Source organism: Augochlora pura, chromosome 9, assembly GCF_028453695.1.
Source record: "Augochlora pura isolate Apur16 chromosome 9, APUR_v2.2.1, whole genome shotgun sequence".
NCBI lineage: Eukaryota > Metazoa > Arthropoda > Insecta > Hymenoptera > Halictidae > Augochlora > Augochlora pura.
Window position 1 is genome coordinate 14,398,632 of NC_135780.1, and position 25,554 is coordinate 14,424,185.

Genomic DNA, 25,554 nt, shown 5'->3' on the forward strand with positions numbered 1-25,554 from the left:
CGCCAGCGCCTGCGATAAATCGTTCCTTTAGAAATTGTCGATACTTTCCTCCGCGTCGGACTCTCGGATGAAACCTGCTCGCGAGACCCGTCGTAATCTCCTATCGTCGATTCTTCGATCGCCCGTTCAAAGTACCGGTAAACGTGTACCGCTACTGAAACGAACGGAAGTCATTTTCCTTCGATACCGAAACGTTCGGAACAGTTGTCCACTCCTACCACCGCGAATTCGAGAATCCGATGGAAAAACACGTACCACGCTCTCCTTTGGCGGCGACGAGCAGCAGAGTGTGCCGAGATCGTGCGAGGACTTTTCGACGGACTTCCGACAACCAAATGACTCGAAAGACGCGTCGATCGCGACGAGACCGGATTACGACGCCATCGATATAGTAGCACTGGCGAGCCGGTTTCGCGCGCGCAGAGTGTTCGTTTTAGTCGCTTCCTAGAACGGTAAGTGTGTCGCGCCCGTTTCTTTTCTCCGTACGCCTCTCGACGGTCGTAATACTTTCGTGGTGAAGGAGAGAAAAGTGTCGCGCCGGTGTTCGTTTCGTTTCGGTTCGACGCGTCGCGTCGCGTCGCGAACGGTCGGCCGACGGACGATACGCTATTAATTTTCTTATCGCGCTGCCTCGGTCAGCCAGGGTCCTTTCGCAACCCTGGATCTATCCTAGCAAGGACAAGACTGTTTGATGAAATTTATTTACGACCACAAGATGGTGGATCTTTCCTGGAGAGATTGAAACTTTTGGTACGAAATTTGATCGAGGCCGACGAGACTTCCGCGACGAAACGTTTCAATTTCACGGCAGCGCGTTGCCGAAATATTGTTCGCGATAGTTGTCGACGGCGAGGACGAGTCCCGACAGTCCCTCGGTTGCCGAGTCGAGATCGCGGGCCACGTGGAAGTCGTTTAATCGGTTAATCGGTTAATCGGGGTCAGAGTGTCATCGGGAGCGTATCTTGGTGTCGTGTCGTAGCTACGGGAACTTGCGAATAAAAAACTGAAATATGGTTACGTTGACCTACTTGGTGGCCCCCTTTCGCAACCGATTGGTCGTTGACGGCGGGAGATGAATTACGGAGACTCGCCCAACCGTTGGACCGTTTCGAACCAAGAGTTTTCGATTTCTTCGAGTTGCCCGATATTTTTGCAACGGCGCAAAGTTGCCGTAGCGGTAAGTTCCTTCGCGAGAAGGAAGCGCGATCGCAAGCTAAGCTGTACGCTCGGCGTTTATTTCTCCGTCCATTCAACTTTGCCGAATCAAAAGAAGCGTGTTCCATTCAATGAAACACGATTCACCGAACGATTATCTCTTTTTAAACGCGAGTTTATAAAACTCGAGTATTTTGATTAGCTAACTACCCGATTCTATCCGTAACAGGCTCGATTAGATTAACCCATCAACTCGTATGCTCCTCGTTTAGTCGAGCGTTTTCTCATTCATACGTTACTCGTTCACTCGACGACCTCGAGCTCTCCTATGCGAAACGAGTCGATCCGAATCTTCGTTTTCCATCGCCCCCGTCGCGGAGTCTATACGTATATTCGCTGGTGCGTCTAAGTAGACGCGAGCTCGAAGTCTCGGATCTGGGATCTCGGATCTGGGATCTCGGATCTGGGATCTCGGATCTCGGATCTCGGCGCGACCGTCGGCAAGACGAAGAGCGACGCGGGACGTCGCGGCGGTGTAACAGTTGGTTTAATTGCTTATCTGGGAATCGTACTTTACGTACGCGGCTTACGTACCCGTGTAATTATGCGTTGCCTCTGACCGGAAGTCGAGCGTAGCCCAATAGGCTGCCGAGTACTCGCGTCGATCGAGGCAAAGAAAATTCCTTTGTTCTCGCGGTCGGTCGAACGTACCGACCCGAGACACGCCAGTGGACAACGGTGTTTACAAAACAGCCGACAACCTGCAAATCGTTTATCGAAAGTACTTATCCAGTCGTGGTGCGGCTAGGCCCGGCTAGACGTTGGTAGGTTTGTCGCACGGACGAATCGTACCCCTTCTCCGTAAGGAGGCCTGTTTGCGAAAACGAGAACGCGAACGGCCTTTGTGCTCGCCCGTTGTCAGACGAAACCTCCGTTTTCTCATCCTTTCCTTTGCTCTTTGAACTTTCGGCGTGTCTCGAGCTCGAGAGTCTTGTCACAGGTCGCAGACACCCCACACCCTGTTTCCTTCAGCTTTCGACTCGATTCAATTCGATTCGATTCGGCGATTGCCTGCCACGTGTTGCGCTACCACCGAAACGTTTCTTCGAACCTCGCTCCGCCATCGAGCACATCGTCGTTCTCTCGTCGTAAGAATAAGATACAACGATCGCGACGTCTCGTCGCGCAGTCGGCCACTAAAACATTCAGGTGCTTCTTCAAACGAGATAACTCTTTTTGAAACAACGAAAAGGACGGTGTCGGTGGACAATGGCTAATGTCGGTTGGTCTCGCGAATCGAATATTTCGTGGGTTTCTCTTCGAATCGCAAACATGACGCGTTCTCGCAGTGGTGGATATCGGGGAGCAAGCGTGTACCGGTCGCGAGGTCGATAGTGGAATGTATTTCTACGCGAATCGATCGACGGAACGAGACGCGACGAGACGGGACGGGACGGGACGGGACGGGACGGGACGCGCCGCGCTGGGCACATGTAATCCGATGTTAAGCTTTTCATAGGCTGACGTTGGAATGATAGAGGCGAATGCCAGTTTGTACACACGTCGGTTTCGGTGGCCTTCTTACTTACAATTAGTTGGTATCGACGGATCGCCTATTCCCGTGCCTACGCCTTCGCGAGTAGGCTAAACGGGGCTAAACGAGGATTTCCTCGGATAGGTTTCGCCAAACCGAAGGATAGCTGCTCGTTCGTCGAAAGCGACGCGCGTCACTGTGAGTTTTGAAGCCTCGAATCGAGTCGTTTAATCTGCGATTATCTCGATAGTTGGAACGCAAACGAGTCTTAGCTTAGTTCGAAACTCTAAGCAGCGAATTTAACGAGCTCGTCGACGATCGATGCAGCTTAGCTGATAGTTTAAAACTTTCGAGCAGAATGTCTTTCCGTGGAAAAAACAAACAGACGTTCGGTCGAAACCGAGCCGGATCTCGTAATATGTACTACGTAATTTACTGAACGAGTTGGGGCGAATCGAGCGACGAGATGGCCAGGATTGTTGCATAGACTAGGGTTGGATAGGATACGATAGGATACGGTAGGATAGGGTAGGAAGGCCGAGCTTCGTCGAAACACGTATAGTATATGGTACAAATGAGAAACTTTGAATAATTCGGAAGTACTTGACGCGGCAAAGTTCTAAAAACATTTCCAGTACGAACGCGTCGACGAGACGGAATTATTTTTCTGTTTTCTTGTCTTCTCCTAAGCGGATTCGAGGTTATTTAGCACAGATTAATCGATCGGCTTCTCACCCTGGATTAGCGAAGCTGCCTCGCTGCTTCGAGGCCTACATTTTTTCGACGGACTGTCGTCTCTTCGATCCGCGGAGCTTTCATGGCTACGATCGAATCGCTTTTCCCGGTACGCGTGCACGGTGTTCCTTTCGAAAGAATGCCGAATAATTGATGGTCCGTACTCGGCATTCGATTCGTTGTTTAGTCGTTTGCACGGTTGTGCGCGATACGCGCGATCGTTGGTTGTTTGCCGGCAAGTTATAGTTACCATTGACCTTCTCCGCGTAAACGGGTTTCCTCGAAGTATGGAGTACTTGTTGCCCCGCGTAGAAAAGGTTGCGTAGTTAGTTTCCATCGAGGAAACTTGCTCGGAAAACGTTCAACGATGCGAAACCGTTCTGCGAAACCATCGCTGCGACTCCACAACTAGTCGGCCCGAAGAAACAATTTCTAAGCCGCCTCGATCAATTCAATCTTTTCACGTTCTCATCGTTTCGAATTTTTCCAACCCTTTACGAAAATTTATACGATGCACACGGATACATAAGACGAACGATTCGATCGCGATCTCGCGATTAGTATTGGCGAACGAAGACTTTGTTGAGATGGATTTTTTTATTCGGCCGACGAGGCCTGCGAGAACAATGGCGAGTCGACGCGTTCCGTGGAACCGTCTCCAAGGACGAGGGAGTACGAGGACCTTAAACAGTCACGCTCAGGTTCTCCCCGCTTCTCTCTAATTGCCGGTTCGTTCCGGAGCGTGAGCGTAAGCGCGATCGCGAGCGTAAACGCAAGAAGCCGGCTTTTTCGAGTCGCACAGAGTACATACATACATACATCGATCTCGTCGTCTTCCTCGGATGCAGCAGGTGCACCGGACTCGATCGCGCGCGGTCGCAGTCCTATTGCAACGAGCTGCGGATTCGACAAACACGCTTGCGATCAAGAACATTGACTTATTAGCATCGATGCGAACAACGCTTTGCGCACGAAGATCCTGCCGATAGCGAGCAATTTGCAGCAACGTCGTAAATTTCGAAGATATAGGAACAACAGCATAATCGTCGACTCGCGTTTGGAACAATGTCACGATTTCGCGATCCCATCGATCGCGCGCGGCGACTGTTGTTGCTGTCGCACTCGACAAACGTTGCGTGTTGTTCTGCACGCCGATAGAGAACAGCCGCGGCTATCACGCGACGCGTTCGTCCCCTGTCTCTTTTGCCTGGAGTCGGCCGGAGGAATTTCGAGGAGACACAGCGATTCCCGTTGGCAGCGTTGGCAGCGTTGGCAGCGTTGGCAGCGTTGCCCGCGGGTGAGTCGGTACGCGCGGCTAGGGAGACGAGTCGAGAGTTCGTTTTTAGCGGTCGAAATAAAAGACGGAGAATCGCGCCCCGGTGCATAGGGAACGCTATTTTCAGCCGGTACCCCGTTCTCTCCGTGGTCCCGGAGATCGCCAATTTATTCCGATGATTTTTGAGGACATAATCGGCGCTGCGGGAATTTCTAATTTTACCGCGTGCAAGCAAACTGGTCGGTCGCTAGGCGTCGCTATCCACACGCTATCCTGCCCGACACGAGACACTTTGTCAATCTCGCGGCGATTAGTCGGAGGCGGTTCGATAAACGCGCGCGTCGGCGATACCGGTACATACATACTTCGAAGCGGGTGCTCCGAATCCTTGAATCCCGATTCGGCCGATTGAAATTCGATCGATTAGAGTTGTTACGGTCCATCGACTTTACGCTTTCTCGTAATGAAATCGGTTCGTCGTTCTCGAAACCGAGTGCCTTGAAACCTCGCGTCGCTTCGGGTAGTCCTCCGCAGCTGCAACCTCGTGAAAATCGCTCGCAAGAAGAGCCCAAGCTAGAGCCTAAAATTGTGCGAGTCGTGTCTTTAATACCTCCACGTTCTAACATTGTTGTATTTTCTGCTTTGCAGCCCACGTGGCGCTTATGGGGCGAAGAAAGGGGCGATGGCGTTATATACACGGTGTACCTGAAGAAAGTCCGGTACCACAGGCCGACCAGGAGCCTCTCCGCATCGGTGAGTTGGTTTCATCTAATCGCGTTCACTGAAAAATATCTCGAATCGACCAGGCTGAACGAGCCGAATTCGATGGAGCTTTCTTTTACGTTAGCGTTTTCTTCTTTTTTCATCGAAACGTAGAAAAATGTAAAAATGTCGAGAATATTCGAAAGCTTTGGGCTGCTTTCGTTTTACTTTGGTTCGTTCGAATAGTTGGAAGAAGCACCGTCCAAACTGTCGTAGAAATACGCTCAACTCGCGCCTATCTAATCTATCGAAGAGGTACGACTCGCGTCAAACTATTTGCGCGGTCGCTAACACGGACCTAACCCGGTTAAACGAAGAAAACCGAGATATCTTGCTTCGTCGTAGAGCCACATCGCGACGCTTTTAAGAAACGCGAGGCGAAACTTGGAAAACTTTCAACCATAAATACCAACAAAGACAAGAAACGCTCGAATAAATGGCGCGGAACGCGAACGGACGGCAACGTTTATGTATTCGTAATCTCGCTCGTCGTTCTCATCGACGAACAATAGAGCTAAAATGTCGGCGACACGCGTTGCGATAGGATTCGGACGACGAAATCTCGCACCTGGAATGGGAGACGGTGAGGGTTCGTTTCCTGAAAGCCGGCACAGTGCAGCGCCTGGTCGAGAGTCTGGCGAACGACGACGGGGAACTCGAGTCGACGTACATCAATGTCTTCTTGGCGACGTATCGCGCGTTCACGACGCCCCGAGAGGTTCTCGAGCTATTGTTGGCGAGGTACGACGCCCTCGACGAGGGATCCGGCGCACTCACGGGCGAACAGCACCGCAAAACCCTCGTGCAGGCGCTTCACGTCTGGTTGGACGCGTATCCCGGTGATTGGAAATCCCCGCCGAATCATCCTCTGCTGACCAGACTTTTAGAGTTTACGCACCAGCGGCTTCCTGGCTCGGAGCTCGAGCTCAAGGCAAGGCATCGGCTGCACAGGTTCCAGCGGGAGGATCAAATAGGTAAGCTAGAGCAAACCGTAAGCTAGAAATTTCCAGCTGTTCGCGATTGCGATTGCGATTGCGATTGCGATTACGATTACGATTACGATAACGAGTCTTGTGCGAGAAGAGCGCTCCGAGTTGCCGCTATCTGTCTAACCGATCGCGCTCTTTGCTCAGATTCCTGCATGGTGTACGACAATGGCCGCCTTCCGCGAGGATCCCCCGAGCCGATCGCGGACCACTGGCGAAGCTACAGCTTTCCCGAAGTGCCGCACCGGCATTTCGCCGAGCAGCTGACCCGCATGGACGCGGAGGTGTTCAAGAAGCTGGTGGCCCACCAGTGTCTCGGCGCCGTCTGGTCGAGGAGAGACCGTTCGAGGAGCCACGACGCCGCCACCGTCCTAGCGACCGTCAACCAGTTCAACGCCGTCTCGCTCCGCGTGATCTCGACGATTCTGACGGAGCCGGCCATCAAGTCCCAGGATCGTGCCAGGATCCTGGAGACGTGGATCGACGTTGCTCAAGAGCTGCGCGTGCTCAAGAATTTCAGCAGCTTAAAGGCCATCGTGTCCGGACTGCAGAGCAACCCCGTCTACAGGCTGGAGAAGTGCTGGCAGTGTATGCCCAGGGAGAAGCACGAGCTGTTCAGGGAGCTGGAGAGGATCTTTTCCGAGGAGAACAACGCGTGGACGCAGAGGGAGTTGTTGATCAAGGAGGGCACCGCAAAGTTCGCCGACACCGCCGGCAGGAGCGACAGACACCTGCAGAAGCTGTTCCAGAAGCAGAACACCCATGCCGGCGTGAGTTGACGCCGCGTTCGTTCGTTCCTTCGTTCCTCCGAATCTTTCTCTCCCGCGTTTACCCGGTCTTTTCCGTGCGACGACGTATACACACTCCTTTTGGTCCTTGTCTCGGATAACTTGAGCCGCTGGGAAGAGCCCTTTTCAATTTCTCGTCCGCTATTTCTGCGCGAGCGACCTTCCGCGCGCCGTCTTCTGATATCAAAAGTTCCGACGAAACTAACCGGCCTCTCTAACTTTTCTCCCATCTAGAACATCAGCTACGGCACGATACCGTATCTGGGCACCTTCCTGACGGATCTCACGATGATCGACACCGCGATATCGGACACGATAGCCGAAGGTCTGATCAACTTTGACAAGAGGCGGAAAGAGTTCGAGGTGTTGGCCAGGATAAGATTGCTCCAAGGTGCGGCGAACGCGTACAACTTCAGCACGGATTCGCTGTTCGATAGTTGGTTCCATTCGGTGGTGGTGTTGGACGATCGGGAGGCGTACAAGCTCAGCTGCCAGATCGAACCGCCTCCGCCGGGCAACACCCTGACCAACCGTGGCAAGAAGAAGCAGGTCGGTTTTCGGCGCGCCCGTCCCTCGAATGCTGATCGTCGCGCCTCCGAATCCGTTTTCCTAACTCGGCCCGGTGGTTCTTCTTGCAGGCTCACCAGGGACACCGTAAAAACGACTCGATCGCCTCCACGTCGAGCTCCAGCAGCTCCCAGTTCTACTGCGACCTCGATTCCCTGCCCAGCTCGCCGCACAACTCTCTCGACCGACGCACGTCGCCGTCCCAGATGTCCAGCTCCTCGTCCAGCTCGTCGCTGCCGTCGTTGGACGTGTCCCTGAGCTCGGGGGGTGGCAACGGGGCCGCTGGCACCCAGCAGAATCGGCTGGCACCGGTGATCGCGGCGAACGGGAACGCGCCGAGCTTGGTCGGACTGTCCAGTCCGAGTCACTCGCACAAGAGCTCGCCGGACTTTTACATCATCAAGGTGACCATGGAGACGGACAATGCGGAGACCGACGGGGTGGTGCTGTACAAATCCATCATGCTGTCGAACAACGAGAGGACGCCGCAGGTGATCCGAAACGCGATGCTCAAGCTGGGGATCGAGGGCAGTCCTGACCAGTACACCCTCGCCCAGGTGCTGCCCGACAGGGAAATGGTCTTGCCGAACTCTGCAAACGTTTACTATGCCGTCAACACCGCGCACAATCTCAACTTTATTCTGCGACCCAGAAGGGAGCCCAACGACGTCGCCACCGATAGCCCGAAGAGCAAGAGCAGCCACTGCCACAAGCGGTAGTGCGCCGCTGAAGCGGACAGGCCTAGAAACCGGGCCCAACGTACGCCGATCACCGGAATCTCGACGCGTCGTCGCGTAGCCTTTTCCTAACCATGACAGTACGGACGTCTCGTTTTTCTTTCCAATTTTTCTTTCGCAACAACCGCCGGTGCGTACCCCAGCTGTTCTTAGCCTCAAGAAGAAGAGTCGATCCATCTTTATTTTCTCTACGTTTTTTTCTACTCACCGGTTGCGCACAGGCTCGCGTATCACGACGCAAACGTTACCTGCCCGCGCACGGTATTATTCGATCTTGGACACGTTTGTTATCGCCGCGGGCTAATTTAGTCTAGTATATATGTCTTTAGCGCGAGTCATAGGTCCGTCGTCGTCGTCGTCGTCGCCGTCGTCGTCGACAAGCGAAACGAACAAAGACAAGCGACGACAAAGGTAGCTGTTTAGCTTTAGTTCACTGTAGTTGCGTACATTTATATGAACATGTGCGTGCGTGTGTGTGTGTATATACACACACACACACACACACATGTGCAAGTAAATATATAGATACAGATATGTATATATACACACGTAGATATAGATATATATATATAGTATATAATATAACATATGCATAATACGAAGAGATCGTACCTTGTGGATCCGACGAGAGCGAGGAGAAAAGTGGCCGCGAGGAGAGTTTATTGTGATTTTTGTACATAAGTTTAGTTCCGTAGCGCGGCTTCGATCGGCCGAACCAAGTGGACCCGAACGAAAAATTGTCAATTATTCGAGCTTCTCTGTCGCTGCGGAATAGAAAAATAATCGAGAAGCGCGCGAAAGAAATGAAAAACCGGTCGGGGGAAACCTAATTGTTCAAAGCGACTGTGCCCACGTATTCGTCCATTCCGTGATTCATTTTTCTAGCCGCGCGACCCTGAGACGCGCGCGGCCGGGAGAAATTCCGTTCTGTGATATAAGATTGGAAATTCCTCGTTTCGGCTTTGAGGCGATAGGGAAGAAAGCGAAATCGAGCCCCCGTTTTTCTGGCAAGAATGACAATGGAACAATGGACAGACGAGAGACGAAAAGCAAACGTACGAATTCTCGAATACTCGTTCCGACGTCGAAACTGGCGCGCGTTTCGACGACAAGCGAACGCGCGCGTTCATATATTTTTACAAGGACTCGCGTGCATTCGCGAAGTAGAAGAAACGAAGCACACAGGATCGATCGATAGCGGCAGGATCTAAACCCGATCGAGGCGATCGGTTGCCGTAACGGTCTTTGGGGTGTCGATGCCTCGACGCGTCGTTAGCTTAGGCAATTTTGTACTTACCTCTACCGATCCCCAATTTCCTCTACCCAAATGTCTAATTAGCTAGCTGTATCTGTTCGCGTAGGCGTCGATTCTTTACTCCAAGTTCGTACAAGATGCGTGTGTAATACGAGTGTCGATAAAGGTGTCAATAGATGGCCTACTACAACGTTACACGTGGTTTTTCTGACACCAACCCTTCCGGCTCCGGTTCCTTCGATTCCTTCCGGACGACATATCGACGTCGATAGTACGACGCGCGGTGCGATCGCTCGAAATTCGAACCAAATCGTTCGATCGTAAACTGGTAGTTTTGCGTTTATCATTTCCGAGCTTGATTTTTCCCATCGAAACTATCCTCCGAGCCATTATTGTTCGAAACGGTGCTCTCTAACGAGAAATGTTCTACAACAATGAAACGACATCCCGTCCATCTTTGCACAATCGTATTCGAATCAATTCCTTCCACCGGAACCACACTCACTTTAAACTCCCACTCAAAATCGGCTTTGAAAATCTAGTCGCGACGATTACTCTGATTCTTCTCGTTCGTTCGTTGATCGGATCGTTGTTCCTCGAGGTCCGGCAACCATCCGACCTCGATTATCGCCTATCTAACCGAGCAGAGCCAACCACGAGGGGTGGTTCGCTTATCTCGAGCGAGGAGCGGGACGATCCGATCGTTTTCGCTTGAGCTGGAAACCGTCACCGGCCGCGTGGCTCCTGTTGATGACTTCCGGTGCGCCAGCAAACCCGACACGCGAACCTGTTGATCTAGTTCGACGAGAGTGCAAACACCCCCGATTGTGCAGTCCAGGTAGGTAGGTAGGTAGGTAGGTAGGTAGGTAGATAGGTAGGTGTACCGAGTTCTCGTCTCGCCTCGCCTCGCCTCGCCTCGCCTCGCGCCTCGTCTCGCCCCCGGATGGTGAGACAGATGGGCTGGGTCAATTTCGACCGGTGGGATCGCTTGGTCGAGGGGCCGCCAGCCCCTTCGAGCTCGCGATCGATCGCGGGATAAGGGCAGAAGCTTCTTCCTCGAGGAAACTGCGGAGGCTAACCGCCACGCGCGCCCGATATCCTGCTCGGACTAAATTGGCTCAAGGTCGTCGGTTTACGTCAGAACCTTCGGCGAACCCGAGGAATTTGTACATGCATGCCTGTAGAGGCTCGATCGAGTCGCCACTCGATTCCTGGCGCGGCCGCGTAGCCACCGACGTCCGTGCTCGGCCAATTTCGAACATCTCGGGAATTATGCGGCTTTCCGTTCGATTCGTCGTCATCCTTCGCTCGGGCAATCGTGACGCAGTTGTGGTGGAACGAGTGGGTCTCCTAGCTGCTGCGACGTATCGCGCCAAGGTGTTTCTTCGTTAGGGGACGCTTGGGATTCTATCAAACGTTAAGACGTTCCTCGATTTCAGACTCGAACGGAGACGCTATCGGCCAAAGTTCCGAGCCCAAACACCGTCGACGTTGCTTCGATGGCAACCGACCGAACCAGCTCGGATCCCAAGCGAGCCGTTCATCGAGCGAAAACGGGGTTGCGGTTGCGATCATAAAAAGCACGCGCACGCATAGTTCTCCGGTTAGTCGCGCATCGACTATCGCCTCACAGTTTTAATTCCGCGATACAACGCCGACATCGCGTGTCCGACTGTGATCGACGGTTCGTCTTACAACGCAGAATTAAACGTCGCTTATCGTATCATCGAAAGACGGATACGATTGCTGCGTCGAAAAGTCCGTAACGCGAACCGCGCATCCTAATTTATAGATTCGAGCGCAACAATTCAAGAGTATCTTGAAAAGGAAAGAGGGACAACAGGTTTGTTCGACTTTTTGTTGGACCGAGAGATTCGCGCTTTCTTCCGGCATCGTAACCCCGTTGCGAAACCGAAAAATTCTAAAAGCCCAAACGAAACTCTGAAACCGCGAGCTTGCGCCCTCGCGTGGTCCGTCGACTGGCTCGCCTCTCGGCAGGCGGCGCCACGTTCGTCGGAGCGACGGCGCATCTCCCTTCCGTGACGAGCCACCCCTAGCCACCGATTGAACCGGTGAACTCTCGTCGACGTCGAAGCAACCCCAGCTAGGACCTCGGACCAGAAGTAGAGAGCAGAGAGAGGCAGTCGTGAGCTTGGTGCCGAGCTGGGGCGATGCTCGTGGCTCGCGTGTGCTTCGCGACCGCGCCGAGTGATCGCCATTCCGTGTTGCTTCGCAACTCCGCGTCGTTGTTCTACCCTCATCGAGGAGAGGAGCATCGCGTTCGATCGACGACGACGACGACGACGCCGTGTTTCTGGCCAGGCGCGTCCCTCTCGGTTGCAGCAGCATCTTCGTTGCCGTCGTCTTCGACCCACCGCCGAACGCTGGACGCAGAACGGTGGGCACCGTCGGTGCAACGACCGTGCGATCGTCGGACAGCCGCGCGCGAGTACCTGCCATCCGCTATGAGATGAGAAACGTGAGTCCGACCCCGCGATTTCGCATCCCGAGGACCATCGACGGCGCACCATCGTCTCCCCCTCTCTCTCTCTCTCTCTCTCTCTCTCTCTCTCTCTCTCTCTCTCTCTCTCTCTCTTCCCACAACCATCCCAGCAAGCATGTCGCCGCGAGATCGTTCGCGGACTCTTCCAAAGTCCCGAAACTGGCCGAGGTTTCCGGACTCGCGTCTGCGACGCGGAAACGCCGCTTCGTCAGGTTTCGGTTTGCCGGCGGATCGAGGACTTGTCTCCCAATAGTCTTCCACGATTGTCCGATCTGCTCGGGATTGTTCGAGGCAATCCCTCGGTTTCCATCACTCCCCCCGGCGCAGCGGCCTCGATTCCCCTGGCAGATCGAACCTCCTTCGAAAACGCGAGACTCGCGGACCCTGCGGAATCGTCGACCAAGGACTGTTTTTCCGGTGGCCTTTGTTCAAAGGCTCGTCGCAGATCCGTCCTTTCGGGTTGTGGCCCTTCTCTGTTCGGCAGCCTCTCGGGACCGATGGATCCCCGACTTGGCCGGAGCTGCTCCACGAAAGGCGATCTCGGCCAAGCGCAACGCTATCGGTAATTTTCGCAAACGACTACCCGCCTATTTTCTCGCATCGAGAAAATCTGCGCAAGTCGGATTGCCCTGCCACTCGAAGCTTCTCCGGCATATTCTTCCGTACCAAGTTCCAAGCGTTGATCGAGTTTACGTTTCGCTTCGATTAACCGGATACTGCGCGAACTTTGGCAACGTCTCGAGCGTCGAGACTCGTTCGCGTTCGTCGATTCGTCGGAGAACGATCGTTCGAGTCGTTTTGGCTACACAGCTGGCCAAAAGTTTTGAGAGATTTTTCATCGTTGCCCGATCCTACGAAAAATTGCACAGCGTCGCGACGCGCTGCTGTGAAGTCGATAACTTCTTGGGAACCGTTTAAAAATATTCATGACAGAATCGCTGCTATTACCGTGGAAGAATGTTGGCGCACTCGGTCGTGCTACAAGTGTCTTGCAAACAATACGGGACGCGCGGTGATTTGCGTCGATGTTTGCAGAAGCTTCGAGATTGAGATACAGAAATCCTGTGATTTTAAAAACAAAGTACTTTGAATCGTTAAATTTCGATTCCGTCGCATCGTTGATCGGCCTAAAAACCGATGGGAATCGTCGGGTGCGTTCGATTATCGTAGTTTCCGGTCCGCCGTCCGCTCGATTCCCCGATATCGTCTCGTCTTCTCGACCCCTTCCTCGGTTACTTCCTTGAAACAGTTTCGGTGGTCCCCGCGCCGTCCCCGGCCATCGTCTTCGTCGGTGGTCTGTTCGCCCTTCCGTTCTAGGGGGCTTTAGGCCAATCGCTGCCTGGTCGCAAATGTTACGTTTCGCGCGCATCCGTTTTTCCATTAACACGGTATCTCGCAGTCTCCTCGGACGCGTAACGCGTGAAACGAATTAAAACCGGTCGATGATCGTCGACCGTTTCTATTTTCGTCCTCGAACTTTCTGACATAGAAATTAAACCGAGGCGAATTTGGAATATTAAACGTCACGAGTGCGCGAGTTTGTACAATTGAAAAAACTAATTTATTATTCGTTACGACTCGTCTTCTCTTGTCGCGTTCCTTTGAAATCTCCTTGGGATCATTGTGCAACCCCGACCAGCCTCGGAACTTTATTTTCTCCTACGGTACACCTATACCGTCAGCATCCGTTTCTAGCCTTCGTTTTGCGTTTCGTCCATCTCTCTTCGTCGTGTTCTCGCGTCCTTTTGTCCCCGGGCTCTTCTTTCTCGCCACCCTTCCTCGAACTCGGTTTCATTTTAATTCTACATATTGTTTCTTTTTGCACGACTCCCCCGCGCTCCTTTTTCTAGCTACGAGTCACCCCCTGCCGCCCTCTCTCTCTCTCTCTCTCTCTCCCCCCCCCCCCTATCCCCGTCCGCTATTATTTTCTCTTAAGGTTACGCCAACAATCCACTCCGCTTCACTCTCCTCCCGAGTTTTTATTCGTTTTACTTTGGCACTTTTCCTACATCTTTTCTGTTTTTGCCTCGATCGAGCCTCGAGCTTGTTTCATTTTTACGCGAGACTCGCCCATTGTTTCCGCCATCCCTTTCATTCCTCCATTTAGCTTACTCACTTTTTTCTCTCGGGCAGCTGCCCGGAACCGTCCGACCGTATTTGTCTGTCTATTTTCTTGCAAAGCTACTTCTTATCGGGATCGATCGACCCCTCCTTATCAGCCGTTCCACTATCTTTTATATTCCTTGTGCTTCCTCTATATTCTGTACTCTACATCCTGTACTCTATAGTCTATATTTCATGCTGCGTGCTCTGTCCGATCGCGATCGGAGATTTATTATTCATTTGCTCCTCTAATCCTTTCTTCTATGCAAGATGAGGCGCAGCACTTTCCTGCTGCAATGTTTCTTCTCTAAATTCTTTATTTTTCGTTTCGATGCTTCTACAACACGGTTTTGCTTTACGGAATCGATCAGAAAATATTGCGCGTTACCTGTGAAAACGGTAATAGCGACCGTTTCGCTGATGCTTTGCTTTGAAAGCCTGGTAGGGTGGATGGTAACAATTCTTTTGGCAAGAATAACTGGGCAAGAATAAAAATTCGGTAGAGTCGGATATTATTTCAAAGTTTGTGGGAACGTTGTACAACGCTAGGAACATGGTTCGATTACAAAGTTTCATCGAACGTTGGTCGAAAGCTCCGAATCAGACTTCCAAGCGACCGAGAAAACCGATCGTTCCAGCTGGCTGAAACGTCTCCGACTTTTCACTCCGCGTTCGCCGCTATTCGTCCGACACCGCGCGGAAATTACAAAAATCCTGGAGTCCGCAGCGTCAATGCGAAGGGCGAAAGGCGAAAGGGTAAGGAGCAAGGGACGCGGGGGAACCGCGGTTTCACCCGGTTTATTCCCACGAATTTCTGGATCCCGCGCGGTTGTTATCGGCGTTCGTCAACTTTTTCCCTGCGTCCATCGTTTTGCCTCTGCCAACAGCAGCGGGTTCCCTTCCCTTTCCCCTTCTCCTCCACCACCCCTTCCCCTTCCCCTTCCCCTTCCCCGTTCGCATTACCGTTCGCATTACCGTTCCCATTACCGTTCCCGGAGTGTATGGGAAATATTCCTTCGGTTTTATTATTAGCCGGAGCGCCGCCGCCGTTTCCATCCGTCCGCCCCCAGCCACCCCCTGTACCCCATTCATCCCCGGGTTTCGCAACGCTCCTCCGACCACCGACCACCGACCACCGACCACGTACTCGTATCGCGTTCTCTCGATACGGTGCAGCCCCGATCGATCTATCGAGTCGCGGACGGCCTTACGGGACAACGAGGCTCCGCTCGGACGAGCGACTTCAATTTTAATGAATTTTTCACCGGCGTTTTTCCGGTGGAACGGCTCGCCGCGTCCACTCTCGCTAATTATTGGCCGACAGCGTCGTCGCGACGAGACTGCCTCGCCGCGCCCGACGGATACGAAAAGCTTGGACCGTCGCGTTTTTCATCGTAACCGAAATTGGACGCTTCGTTGAACGTCCTTGCCGGACTTGGCCAGGAACGACGGGTAATTCGAACCTATGGCTAATTTCGACGAAATTTCTATCGCAGCACCCGACAAGGATCTCGTTTTTACATGTAGATGTCCAAGTTTCGATTTTCGGACAACGAGATTCGGGAAGAATGTCCTCTACAATCGGTGACCCGGTGACATTTCCGAAAGATGCTCGCTGAATTCCTTTGAGGAAGACCGGCTCGTTGCACCGAAGGGGGATTGGTTAATAAGCGACGCGGAAAGTTGTGTCGCGTCGCGTCGCGTCGCGCAGTGCCGTGGCTCTGGCGCTCCGAGCTTGAATCGGCTCGTTTCCTATCCTCCGGTAGGCAGAAGGCAGAAGGCAGTACGCTACGCGATGCCTCTTCTTTCTTTTCTCGTAACACTTTCTAGCCCTCGACCTCGTGGCCGAGAATCGATCCCTGTGACGTAGTGCGTGAGCAAGAGCATGCCTTCGTGGAAAAAACGAAGTGGGCTGGGGCTGGAGTTCGCGCGGACTGCGACGCGGCGTTGGAGGGGAAAGGGTAGTCGACTCGTTAATAACTAATAGAATGCTTTCCTCTCCCTACGCGGCGGAGCCGTCTACCGGTCGCGTCAACTGTTACGGTCGAAACACGTTTTAATCCCTTAACGTCACTAAGTCGCTTGGCGGTGGCGCGACGCTTTTCGTACACAGACTTTACACGGCGTGGCAGAGTGCAGCCGCCGATAATTTGCCTCGGCTCTTACACCTGCGAAACGGAGAGGGTCGCAACGCGAGCTTTAGTCGAAACAACGAGGGCGAGGCTCGTCGCGAACACGCGGTGCAAGGCAGAGTTCCGTTCCGATGAACCCCAGGTGCGAGCATTTCGCGTATACGTAAACGACGGCAGCAGACCGAAAACTGGTTCGCGCAGCGTACGATTCGTTCGTAGATATTCCCTCAATTCTCGCAACCGATTCAACGTATTCGTTCGCGACCAAATATCGTAGCTGTTCCCATTGGTTTCGAACGCATCCTCGGTTTGAAAATAGTTTACCACCGATTTGGCGTTCTTGACCAAGAAGCATACTCTGCGAAGAAAATTAGGCCCGAATCTTCGTTCGATGCTGTTAACGTCGAACGTATACGCGGTACGACAAAGTAGCAGGATTCGGCGCCCGTCTGTCGGAAAACCACCCCCATCGATCGATTCTCCATGATACCCTACCCTTGATTTATGGCCAACACGACCAAAGACGATGTTCCCTAAAATTACCGAGCGACTTTTAAAACATGCACCCCCCTTCGGACGAAGACGAAGACTAGGAAGGGGAGATGAACGAGGGTTGTTTTTCGGGGAACGATGGCTGATGGCGGAGATCGTGGGGCGCGGAGTTGCGTAGAGGTTACATCGCAAGGTTATCGGATCTCCCTCGCGGATGAAACATCCTCCGCGACCCGAATTGGGGTTGGTTTCTGCTACGTCGTTTGCGCGTACCATCAACGCGTCGATCGAACGTTGGTAATTTTTCCGAGTATGACTCCGATGGCTATTTAAATCGTAGTCGGTCGTGTACGGAAATGTATTCCATTTATTCTGTACGCGATGTTATCTCCATCGCGTAAAATGTAACGATACCCGCGCCAAACGTAACAATTCCAAAAATGTTTTAACTCTCTCCCAGGAACCACGCATTACTTGATATATATGAAATATACAACAAGTTCTTGCCGCAATTGGAAAAGTTCCCGCAAAGATAAAAAATTTGCTTCGCAGTTGCGGAGCTCGATTATCCCGATGTTCGTACAGCGGTCCAAGTTGATCGTGTTCGAGCCCGTAACGAAATCCGTAAGCCCTTGATCGAACAATTAAAGCTGTAGCGGCGACTACCGCAGAATACTGGCACGCGCGCAGGTGCATCGAAACTATAGAAACGCGTTCGAGCATTCGTTCATAGTTCCGCGCGGTCTTCCGACCGCGATACCACTAGCTTGGTCGCGTCGCGTCGCACACGCGTGTCGCGCGTCGCGCGAACGACAACCGGTTCAATTCGATTCGCCGTGCCTCGTCGCCTCGGTCTGTGTAAGCGTACCGCGGCGAAGGCTTTAACGCGTTTGATTTTTCTTACCTATCCCACCTTAAACACCGCGCCGACTCGAAATATAATACAAACTCGTACTCGTCGTGGCTTTCTTGTCGGAGTTCGGCTAGACCGGACCCAAGTCTCTATCGCATCGATCTCTATCGGAAGGTTACCGGAAGCCGGTCGGAAAGTGAACAAAGCTGCTCGAGTATTTATTATGGCAAAAATTGCACGACAGGCTTCCTCGTTGTTGGTAATTTTACAAAAATTCTTCCGGGACTGTAGCCTTTTGCCGAGCAACGCGATGAAATTGAAATTGAAAAATTCGACGGGAATATCGGTGGTGTGTAGGAGGAAGAAAACAGCTGCGAAAGTTCGAGCGCGGTCGCGAAGGAATCGAAACGAATTTATTATGGATGGTGTGTAGAAAGGGGCGAAACCAGGGCATCCGTCGAACGCAAAATTAGCCCCCATATCTGGCATCGGCGTCCGTGCAACAGGCGCTAGACGACGAACGAGCCAGTCGCGTCGATCTCGCAACGAGCCAATCGTTTACCTGGAAAAAGCGTGATCGTGTGCAAAAAAAAATGACCAAGGTCCTTTTCGCAACGCGATTAGCCTTAATATACGATAATGTCGCGTGATTTCCTACGACCGCCTATCGTTCGTTCGATCTGCCGTTCGCGCCCGCGCCCGCGCCCGCGCCCCCGACAACACCACCTCCCCGCGGTTCTCTTTCTTTCCCTCGGCGAGTTTTTATCGGTTTGCCGCCGCACCGCCTTCTTCCCTTTTTAATTTTTCGTTTGCTCGTAATCCGTACGAACGTTTCTCGACTCGATGTCTCGTGTCACCGCCAGGTATCGCGGATATCGCGAGTAGCCGAGTAAACGCTGCTCGGACGAATCGCAGCTGCAGCGTCGCGTCGTCCGCATTGTGCGCCCGGGAATACGGCGTCGACGAGATGGTTCGCGCGGGCCGCATTCGTCGCGTGCGTCGCGTGCGTCGGTGCACGCGTTCTTTGCACGCGCGGCAGTTTCCCTTCCCGGTACATATGCGTCGTTTTCAACTCGAGTCGCCACGCGATGCAGCGGTAACTCGATTGCCGTTGCTATTGCTGCAGCGGCCGCGCAAGCAATACATACGTGGGCTTCGAGGGGGCATAAGGAAAGCATGGCGGCGTTGACAATGAAACGGGGTTGCAAGGCAGCGTAAAAGTTGGAGTTGTAAAAAGGCCAAGGAAAACGACGAGCTACCGTCGTCAATTTTCGTCCGACCCCGTTCCTCGCTTTCTCCCTCTCATTCCCTCTCAAGTGGAATTAATTCCGACGAGCGAGCCCACTCGGCGAAAATTACTCTTTAATGCGACGGAAACGTTTGCGAGCGCTCGCTTGAAATATTCGGAAGCGTTCGAGGCGCCGACCGACTCGCTACCCTCGCTGATTCGTAGAGTCCCTGGGACGTAGGTTGCGAGAGCGCTCGATCTATTTGGTTGGAAACGCGAGGATGAGCTGTTATCTTGCAGACCTTTCCGAGTACATACATATAGCTGCCTTGTTCGAGTTCGTCGCGTTGAAAGACCGATCGCGATCGGGCATCATTTTTCAAACTCTCTTGAAAAATGCGTTGCCGCTAACCGGTGTACGCGTACGTGCCAGGTCACTTCCTGTCGAGTGAATTTGTAAAACTTTTCACAGCATAGATGCTCCGGCAATTAAACACCAATTTCCGGAATCAGATTCGCCGATATAATCGCGAGGTTTAATTCGATAACGAACCCGAGTACGCTAGGAACGCTTCTTTCTCGTTGCGCACCGTTCCTCCGACGATGTTATCTGGAAACGGTTTCCGTTCTAACGTATTTCCAAGGAAACGTCTGCTTTTATTAATTAAGTACTGCATCAAATTGGAATAACTTTGCGATATCGCGGCTCGCGTTAACGGCTCGCGTTAACAGCGCAACTTCCGTTACCGCGATGACTCCATATTCAGAAAATTGTGGAAAACGTTTCCTGCCGCGAGGAAATCTGCCGTTGGCTCGGATCGAAACGCGTTCGCCGTCGCGTTTTTACGTCGTACGATTGTCCGTGGTTGGATCGAGCTCGCGTATTAATTTCGCGTTGCATTCGCTGGCCAGGTTACCCGGAGCGAAACGAATTTTCCCGGGGCCGGGGTTATGAATATTTCCCGCGGTCGCAGTTTTATCGGGCCACCGTCGCGCTCCCCGCTCTCGAGGCTCGAAGCCCGAGGCTCGTGACTCGGGACTCGGGACTCGGGACTCGGGACTCGGGACTCGGTCGCCGCCGTTATCCATTCCGTTTCGTCGATAAACCAAGCGTCGAAAACGGGACCGTCGGAAACTGAGCAAACTCCGCTCTCGAGGCGCGTACCCGCGTCCAGGAAATTTCATCGGCCGCGTCTGTACCGGGTCGTTGCGTCCGGGGCGACCAGGCTTCCGGGAAAAGCTATTACTCTCCTTAAACGAGTGTACCTCCTTGAAAAGGTTGCGGATTCGAGACAACAAAATGTTTCCGTCTGGAAAGAAAATCGGTTTTCCCATGTAGTTTGTAGACGCGCCATAGGCGTGCACGTTTCGGAATCGTTGCGAAAAGAACAGGGAGCGGGGGAGGAGAACTGGCGAGGTGGAAAAATGGGAAGACGAGGAGAGAGGGTCGATCGAAAGGGCGTGCGGTAAAGCGCATAAACGGGCTCGTAAAACGCGGACGACGAAGCATCCGGTGAGTCGGCCGTGTGCGCGCCGTGCGGGCGTACTCGCGGGTTTTCCTCTCGGCGCTGCCACCGCGGCGCGGCGCGGCGCGGCGCGGGGGGGTAAAGGGTCCTATGGGTGGCGGAGGGGCGAGGACGCGGCGGGCAGCAGCCCTTCGTACAACACTGCGGCGACTGCGGTAACGATATTTCACGGACTCCTCGGTAAGGGGCATGGCTGACCTCGGTGCACCCAGGTGCACCCAGGTGCACCGACTGGAGCATACGCGGTTACGTCCGTGGCTCGGGTGTCTCTCGAGTCTGCTGATCCGGGACGCGCGGCGGCAAGTCGGCGCGGGGTTTGTAAATATTGAACGCGCGAGAGCCAGCTACATCGGAGCCGGCACCTCGGGCTCTTACAGGGGATCCTGGACGACGCAGCCTGCTCTACGCTTCCGAGATAGGCTCGCCGAGATTCCCATGCAACTTTTTAATTCTGCCAGCGAAATTGCGGCGAGCTAGCCTTCTGCTGCGCCAGTCGCGTGAATTTATGTTTCCGCCCCTCAAAATTTCCCCGCTACAAGATACCGTCCCAATCTAACACCTCTCGACAATCTCTGTCCCAAGAGCAAAGCATTTGTTCGTGTAAATTCAAAAAGAAAAAAATGTAAAACTCTGTTCATGTAACCCGCGTAGCTTCGTTCGTCGCGAACGCCTATAGTGTGAGTGGTAACGTTGTACTCGTCGAACACTTGCATCGCGTACCGGTAACCGGGTTTCGCGTATTGGACTCGTTACGATACGCGAGCGGACATTGTTCAATAGGAGCCGTTGTTTTCGACGCGTATGCGAGATGTCCGCCAACTCGCAGCTCCGATCGATACGTCCAAGAGTTTTTGCTCTCGTCGAGTCTGTACTTTTCTAGAGTGCGCTTCGGCGTGGAATTTAGATGCGTCGAATTAGACGAAAATCAAACGAATTTGAACTCTGCGAACGAACGAACGACTCGAGAGCTCTACCAACGAATACGACAAGATGCTGCTTCGCCGGTTCCGAATCGAAAGTGTTTCCAGCTAACTATTCCACCTAGAAACTTTCTTTCGGCAATAGCTCGAATCGATCGAAACCACCGGCGAGTGCGTCGCAAGGTGCGATACAATATCTGTTACACGATCGATTGTTATCATCCTATCCGGTCCATCGTCTTGGAAGAAAATAAAATTGCACCGAAGCTCATCGACGAAATAGGCAGAGAGCTCCTGCTTGTAATCGATGGCAGAGCGGTGGCGAAAAGACGACCGGTAGCTCCTTCCGTTGTCCTCTGTTCTTCTTTCTATCCGTCGAACTCGTGCCTGTGAACCAAGAATTATATTTAGAACGGCAGTCCGCGTTCGATAGAGTCACCATGCCGACAGAGTAAAATCGTTAATTGACGTGAAAAATTCACCGACGCGCGACGTACCGCGTCGACCGCCTCGAACGATCTTCCCCGTGAAATTCCTCGATCGCCAGAATCGACAATCGGTATCCTCGATTTCCGCCGTAGCTTTCACGAATTCAAGATCAACACGCGTGGAATGGCATACGCGCAATTCCGCGTTGCTCGTTACGCGCTCCTCGAAATTTTTCGCTTTCACCGGGACGCAACGCACGCCCATTAACGTTGGAATCCAAAAATTCTACAGATTTGTTTGGAAGCGTTGCTCTCTCTCTCTCTCTCTCTCTGCCTCTGCCTCTGTCTCGACTAATTTAAAATCGTCGACTTCCATTCAGCAAACTGCAACGACTTTCGTCGGGGTGGCACCGACATTTCGAAATTTAACAGGAGGGACGCGCGTACTCGTGTCGTCCATCGAGACCGCAACAACCCTCTGTCCGTGCCCCAACAACCCCTGACTCCTTGTTTTCCGGAAACCGAGCAATTTCCTAAATAGTCGTCGACGCTAAGTTATTCGTGTCGAGACACCAATCGAACGAGATTCCTCAACCGCGCGCACGAGTCGACCTGACCCAACCTTGACACTGAACGATGGAAAGGGGCGATTCGTTTGCCGGGCGGGGGTGCACGGCGAGCATGCCAGAGGGTGGGGGGGCGGGGCAGGGCAGGGCAGGGCAGGGGGCGGTTAGCCGGTGTAGGAGTTGGACGCACCCTGGGCCCGAATAGGGCCGGAGAAAGAATCGCGCAAGAAAGACGGGAGACTGGGATAACGATGGAGTGTCGGTGGAGAGGGAGGGGGCGCGAGATGGAACGGAGACGAGAAAAAGGAAGAACGAAAGTGTCGGTAGGTGGAGCAAAGGGGTTGTTGCGAGGAGAGAAGAGTGAGAGGGGAGTGGAGAGAGACGACGGCGGAGAACAGGTAACGGACCGAGTGGGAAAGCGTGTTCGGTGAACGGAAGGTGATCGAGCGTAGGAGACGGAGAAGACTTCGAACAGAGATAGAAGAAAAGTTTAGCGTAGGGGTGCGAGCGACGCTGGAGAGAAAGGGAGGGCTCGGAGAGCCGCGAGGTGGGGTGGCGAAGGAAAGGAAGGGACGTTGAGCACCGCGACCCGCGAGGCGCGAGGCGCGAGGCGCGAGGCGCGAGGCGAGAGGCGAGAGGCGAGAGGCGAGGGTGGGGCGATCAATACTGCAGGAAACACCCCCTGAAACCGGCTTCATTCAGCAGTCGACAGCTCCCTTTCCGTTTCCACCGATATTCCTCCTGTCTCCGAGCGATCCAACGGCGCTGCTATAGCCGACCATGGCTATAGCTGCCCGCTAAGAGCGCAAGGGCCAGCCGCCGCGATTGTTCCAAGATAATCGCGCTTTTCGATTTAATCGCGTTAAAAGCGCCAGAGGATGAAAGCGAACAGAACGCTTCGCTTCGATTCACCGCTGACCGGGATTTCTTGTTTATCGTTCTCTCGTTTATCTCGGGTACGTGACAACAATCGTGACCTTGCCGATCTTGTTCTTGTTGAAAAACCGGTTCGCGACGACTATTTTTCTCGTTCGTCAGGCATGGTCTTTTCCAGCCCGTTCGTTATCGAGCAATAGCCGCAAGAATAATGTCGATAAAATTTCGAAAATGCGAGCATTATCGGAACAATATCTCGAGCAACGAGAGTTATACCCGTAGCGACGTATCCCGAGCGAGTAAAGCCATTCTAGCGGGACCGTTACGTCCCGGAAAATACACGATTACTCTCGCAGACCAATTTCCTGCGTCCCGACGGGACACGTAGGAGACGTAGGACGCGGATGAAGACGAAGCGCGTCGTTTCAGCGCGGAGAGGAGCACGCCCGCTCTCTCGATCGCAGCCGATCGTTACATTTCGAATGAATTAAATAGAGAGAGAGAGAGAGAGGGGGAGAGGGAGCCGATCGATTCGGTGGTTCGGTCGGCGCGATGGTCGATCGATGAAAACGGAACGAAGCACCGCGCTCGGCTTTGCATACTGTGCATTTACCGCGAACCGGATGACTCCGAAATTTCTTCCGGCGGTAACAGGAGGCTTCCTAACGCTATTAGAACCTGACCGTGCCGGTAATGCCAGGCTTGTGCTAGAAAATCGAGTCGTGGCCGTCGCGATGCGTCCAATCAGCGCCCAGAAGATTAATAATCCGCCTGTAACAGTCGCGAAGCGATGATGCTCGATTTCGCTCGACGATCGAGCACAGCTGCGCGCGGCACGAACAATGTTCGCTCCGCGATCGCGCTTCCGTTTCCGTCATCATTCCGCGAGAGGTTCGCAATACGAGCATTTGGTGTCGATTGTCGACACAGCGACACGATAATGGAAATTATTGCGAAAAAGGAAGTTATTCGGTCGCCTTCCCACTAAATAGTTTCGCGTAACGAACCGCCAATCGTTTAACGGAAATTAACTCCGTTGGCAGCCAGTTGGTCGCCGCTGTTGTTTACACGAGCGCGGCCGCGGATGGCCGCGGATGGCCGGAATGCCGCGACCAGGGCATTTAGCTGCGATTTCAGTCATCGCGCGTCACGTTCGCCGATCGAAAATGGATCTTGTCCGTTTTATGGCCGAATGTAGTTCGTAGCGTATTATGGGAAGCGTGGTTTCCGCGAATTCGAACGCATAGGGTGACTCGCGAATTATCACGCAAATTGGATTCGTTGAGCAAAAGTTTTTTCATTAAGCGCCTTGCCGTTGGCAAAGTCGAGTTCGAACATCGAACGGCGCGAGCGCGTTTCCGCTCGAATACGACCAAGGCTTCGCGCGTGGTCCTTCGAGCAGGTTCGTGCTCGGTCGACGTTCCAAAGAAATTTTTCCAAGAACGACCCCTTCGTCTGTATAGCGAAATATTGTTTTCGACAGCGAACAACGGTCTTTGATTAATGTTGAAAAGAGATGTTGATCACAGTGATCGTTTCGACGAACCCGCGAATTTTTGCGAACGTCCTCGAACCGTGTTCCGCTCGAAGGTGTTTCATTTCGTGGGTGAACGGCGTTTGCTTGCTCCGAGGAAAGGCAGGCGGTACATTTTACGGTTTTACCGAGCGCCGCGGCCTCGTGGCTCGGTTTCGCGGCATCGACCAGAATCGTTCCTCTTGAATACTGGATCGCCTCCTACACTCGGCCAACAACATTGTACTAGGGCGGCGTTAATAATTCACGGTGGCATTTCGACGGGCACACGCACGTGCGCTGTGCACGGTTCGTACGGGGGGCGAGGCGAGAGCGCGATGCATACGCCGCGCGCAAGTTGTTGACACAGCCAATTTATTTGGCTCGACCGTTTCGAACAAGGAACGCGATCGTATCTTTTCCCCTGCTTTCCCCGCTTATAATAATCAACGCGAACGCGTTTTTAAGACGTTCGTTTCTAAGACGTTTCCTCGCTCTTTCCTCGACTATTATTTAAGATGTTTAACGCGTTTCCGATCTCGTTCTTACTCGCTGTTGCTACATTCCGATGAGTCGTTTGCGATTCAACAATTCTTCGAATTTGCTGACGGACGAGCTA

General features: G+C 53.1%; 2 protein-coding genes across 6 annotated transcripts in view; both read left to right on the plus strand.

Annotated features, from left to right (window-relative positions):
* The window catches only part of Rgl (Ral guanine nucleotide dissociation stimulator-like), a 28,791-nt gene extending 18,806 nt beyond the window's left edge, over positions 1-9,985 (plus strand). For all 5 annotated transcript variants that reach the window (XM_078190901.1, XM_078190900.1, XM_078190904.1 and 2 more), the window contains 5 exons: positions 5,349-5,453; positions 6,007-6,436; positions 6,596-7,218; positions 7,471-7,785; positions 7,875-9,985. In XM_078190901.1, coding sequence (XP_078047027.1) covers positions 5,349-5,453; positions 6,007-6,436; positions 6,596-7,218; positions 7,471-7,785; positions 7,875-8,522 — 2,121 coding nt within the window. In that variant the 3' untranslated portion in view covers positions 8,523-9,985. The remainder of the gene's footprint in view (positions 1-5,348; positions 5,454-6,006; positions 6,437-6,595; positions 7,219-7,470; positions 7,786-7,874) is intronic.
* Positions 9,986-11,894: 1,909 nt separating this feature from the next.
* Dysc (whirlin protein dyschronic) overlaps positions 11,895-25,554 on the plus strand; it is a gene marked incomplete at its 3' end in the record, with an annotated part of 66,103 nt that continues 52,443 nt past the window's right edge. Inside the window, exon 1 of the mRNA XM_078190751.1 lies at positions 11,895-12,274. The remainder of the gene's footprint in view (positions 12,275-25,554) is intronic.